Genomic DNA, 3,812 nt, shown 5'->3' with positions numbered 1-3,812 from the left:
CAATAGAAAAACAAAACAAAAAAAAAAGAAACAATTTCTAATAGATTGCACCAAGGAGTCAAGGACCCAAGCCGTCTCTTGTAATGCCCGATTCTTCTTTAAGAGGGAAAAGTACAACAACAACAATCAAGATTAATTGTTCCTATGACCTCAACATGGATAGCATTTTAGGTCAATCATCCTTATCAAGGATGGTGGTTCAATGGTCAAAGAAAATTTTTAAGTAGTCAAGACATGTTTTAGGGCATGGGTTCGAATCTCCGCAATGAAGAATCCCCACATATATGCCTTGTTCCCACCGTCTAGATCCCTCATGCGGATAGGTGCTACTATGGTCACGCCCCAAGTAGGATAGCCACAATTGGTCTTCCCGACCTACCCCTTTTAATTAGAAAAAAAAAAAAATGTCATTTTATATCATAAGTGCAAGTTTTATCAGGTATAATTCGCATACACAATTACACATAGTTAAAATGATACTTAAGTCAAATATATATATATATATATATATATATAAAAGATAATAATTAAACCATGCAAGACACTTAAGATCATAACATAGCACCATACTCAGCAACCGACACCCATGACTGCCCACTTTTTCAACAGTGATCTAATGATAGCTATTTCTTTTTTAGCAGCTTTACTCACCTACCAATATTCAATGACTTAACACTATGTTTATACATAATACTGAGATATGTTAATCCAACCTATAGGTTTTTCCCTTTGTGATTCAATCACAAAGCTACAACCCATTCAATCCCATACTTGAGTTGTGTCCGGTCTCATATTCGACGTGGTGACTTGTTCTAATATCAAATGATATATAAGCTTCTATATACAAACTTCATGTAAAAATAGAGCTTATACATATATGATGAAGATTGTACTTAAGTCATAAAAAACACTTAAAGATTGTAACATTTTACATGTGCCTATGCACCAATCTCGTCAATCTTGAACGTTAATTTTTTTTTTTTTTTTTGTTGAAGTAGACATAGATAACCATGATGTGACACAAATAAGAGTTATACAGATAATTTATCTGTATTAGATAGAGCTAAATGAAGATTGATCTAAATTATTGCAAAGGTGATTAACATATACTTTGACAGTTCTAGGAAACAAGCATGGAGACAATGCTTTGTGATGGTCGCCCTTGTGACATATATCATTTTGGATTTACTCGCATAAAAGATGATTCTGTCTAAAGTTTAAGCAGACACACTTCTTCATAACGGCCTAATTCATTGCTTTAACACAGACAATTAGATTAGGTGTCAATCATGTAAATTAGTGCCTTTTCTCACTACAGTTAATTGTGCTTAAAGCACTGATCATTTATATTACTGCCCTTGAATGGCTGCATAAATATGAACAATCAAGTAAAAAAATAGACCACTCCTTTTTAACCCTTTTCCGATATTAATTAGAAAAAAGTAAAAACAGACAAGACTAGAACATTGCCCGATTATCGCGGATATTCATCATATGTCATTTCTGTGAAAAGGTGTCCAAGACACAAAGTATTGTTAAATTGACCGCTTTCAATCATATCTATGAAAGCATTCTCATATTTCTTCATATCTAAAGAGTGCAAAAAACATTTATGTGAAAAGGTGTCCAGGGCACAAAGTATTGTTAAATGGACCGTTTTCAATCATGTCTACGAAAGCATTCTCATATTTCTTCCCATCTAAAGAGTGCAAGAAACCCTCAGTAACTTTTTTTTTTTCTTCCTATTTTGTTTCTCTGAAAAAAAAAAGAAAAAAAAGGGTAAAATGGAAAAAGAAAACTTGTAGGGCCTCCTGGAGGAGTTTCCTTCCTCCCACCTCTCCCTCTCCCATCCTTTTGAGTGTACCTTCAGAAGTGTAACATTGAATCTGAAGGGGGCATGCATCAATCATACAAGGGATTTTGTAACTTCCAGGGCCGCACGTGTAAAGGCAACCAGGTGGGATCCACTTATGGGCTGCGTCTCCCCCACTTTGGCTCTTCTAGGGCTCCTTCAATCTGTTTAGAGAATCAAAGCATCCACCAAATAATGAGAAGATAAAATGCATTATTTTCGTTTCATAAGCGAAGGGCTCCAAGCAAACACAGTTTCAAAATGCAATTAATGATCATGCCACCAAACAGAAAATATACTCTATACTTGTACCAGCTCCTATGAAATAAATGACAAATAAATAAAATATAATTGCACTTTTGAGAGAAACACACCACCTCATCTACCAGCATTATAGCTACTAACAAGGCATTCTCACGGGCTACAAATTCTCCAAGAACTTTTTACAAGCACCTGTCCTACCTTCTCTATTATACCGAAAGGCCAAGGCACCAACAGATCCTATTGAGCATACACCAAAACATCTGATTGATCAAAAAAGGAAAGAAAAATAACGATCTTTGATTGATATATATATATAATTAACTATAGTTAACATATACAAACCTATTAGCTAACGAGCTATGCTTAAGCGTTAACGAGTCGAGCAAAGCTTTTACAAGTATGCCTTATTTAATAATTGAGCATAATATTATCCCCAAACTACTTATTGAATAAGCCGGGCTAACCAGAGCCCGTTTGAGATTGGTTTCATTTGTATGCAGCCCTAGACATAACCCATGAATAGAAACTCAGAGAGGGGTATTCTCTCCTAGCAGATAATACACAAGGGAAGCATAACTAAACTAAAGAGAAGATTGCTCAAAGTCCTGCGAAGAAAAAGATATTCATACTACTAAGTTGATTTACAGCGTTATAACAATTTAACGATTAAGGAAGAAGAAATGCAATCCTTGTTACAGAATGTGATGCCCACAACAAGATACATAGGAGTAGGACATAACTTGGTCACACAACTTCAAAGCTACATTTCCCAGAGATCAAACAGAAGGGAAAAACTTGTTCAGGTTAAAGGGCAGAGAATAGAATTCCTCGCTTCTTGTGTCGGTCTTGAAAGACCGGAACCTATCCCACCAATGCATGCCTCTGTCTCTCCTGGTTTGGCTGTCTTTCTGGTGCAGTGTGAAGTCCAAGAACAGAGCCAATAAACCAGCAACAAATGGTTCCGATGAGAAGGGTACATTGATCATATCGTTGAACTGCCAAAAAAGAAGAAGAGAAATTTGATTAAACCCCTCAATAACTTGACACAATGAAGGAAAAGAAGAAGAAGTAGAAGAAGAAGAAGAAGAAGAAGCCATGTATGTATGTACCCATCTTGCTCTTGTGTGGACAGGACCATAGCCGTTGACAACTGTGTACTCATTGAAGTATTGAGGTATTGATAAGCCCATGAAAACTGAGAAGCCTAATACGAACTTTGTTCTGAAGCTGTTTAAATTGCAAAACTGAAGAAAACTGAGGCCTGCTGAACCTGTTCATGTGTAATATGAAAAATGTTCAGCAAACCAACCTTGAGGAATTGAACTATTATGATATAAGTTAATAATAACACCTACCCACATAAGCAAAGAACAGGCAGTATAAAGCTCCAATGATTGGTGCTGGGATTGAAGCGAAGACGGCTCCGAATTTTCCTGGAGAGCCACGTTTGTCAGATGCATACTTTCAACAAGGAGAGAGGGATTAAGTGTGAATCTATTACATGAATCATTTACCAAGGATGGAAAAGAAGATCATGAATCCAGCTGATATTTGGACAACCCTTCGGCTGCCGACACGAGTCAATGCTAACAAACCTGCATTTTCACTAGAGTATAATGAAGAACAGTAGAAAAAAAGTTAGCTGAGTATTGATAAATCAGAATATTTCTATGTATGTGGTGATTTTGAACAAGAA

General features: G+C 36.2%; 1 protein-coding gene across 1 annotated transcript in view; it reads right to left on the bottom strand.

Moving 5' to 3' along the window:
• Positions 1-2,722: 2,722 nt before the first annotated feature.
• LOC132178450 (nucleobase-ascorbate transporter 6-like) overlaps positions 2,723-3,812 on the bottom strand; it is a 2,521-nt gene continuing 1,431 nt past the window's right edge. The window contains exons 2-5 of the mRNA XM_059590888.1: positions 3,631-3,722; positions 3,472-3,549; positions 3,226-3,386; positions 2,723-3,111 (exon numbers count right to left, since the gene is read on the bottom strand). Of these exons, the coding sequence (XP_059446871.1) occupies positions 2,893-3,111; positions 3,226-3,386; positions 3,472-3,549; positions 3,631-3,722 (550 nt within the window). The 3' untranslated portion in view covers positions 2,723-2,892. The remainder of the gene's footprint in view (positions 3,112-3,225; positions 3,387-3,471; positions 3,550-3,630; positions 3,723-3,812) is intronic.

Source organism: Corylus avellana, chromosome ca4, assembly GCF_901000735.1.
Source record: "Corylus avellana chromosome ca4, CavTom2PMs-1.0".
In the NCBI taxonomy this organism is placed as follows: domain Eukaryota; kingdom Viridiplantae; phylum Streptophyta; class Magnoliopsida; order Fagales; family Betulaceae; genus Corylus; species Corylus avellana.
This window is presented reverse-complemented; position numbering and strand designations above follow the sequence as displayed.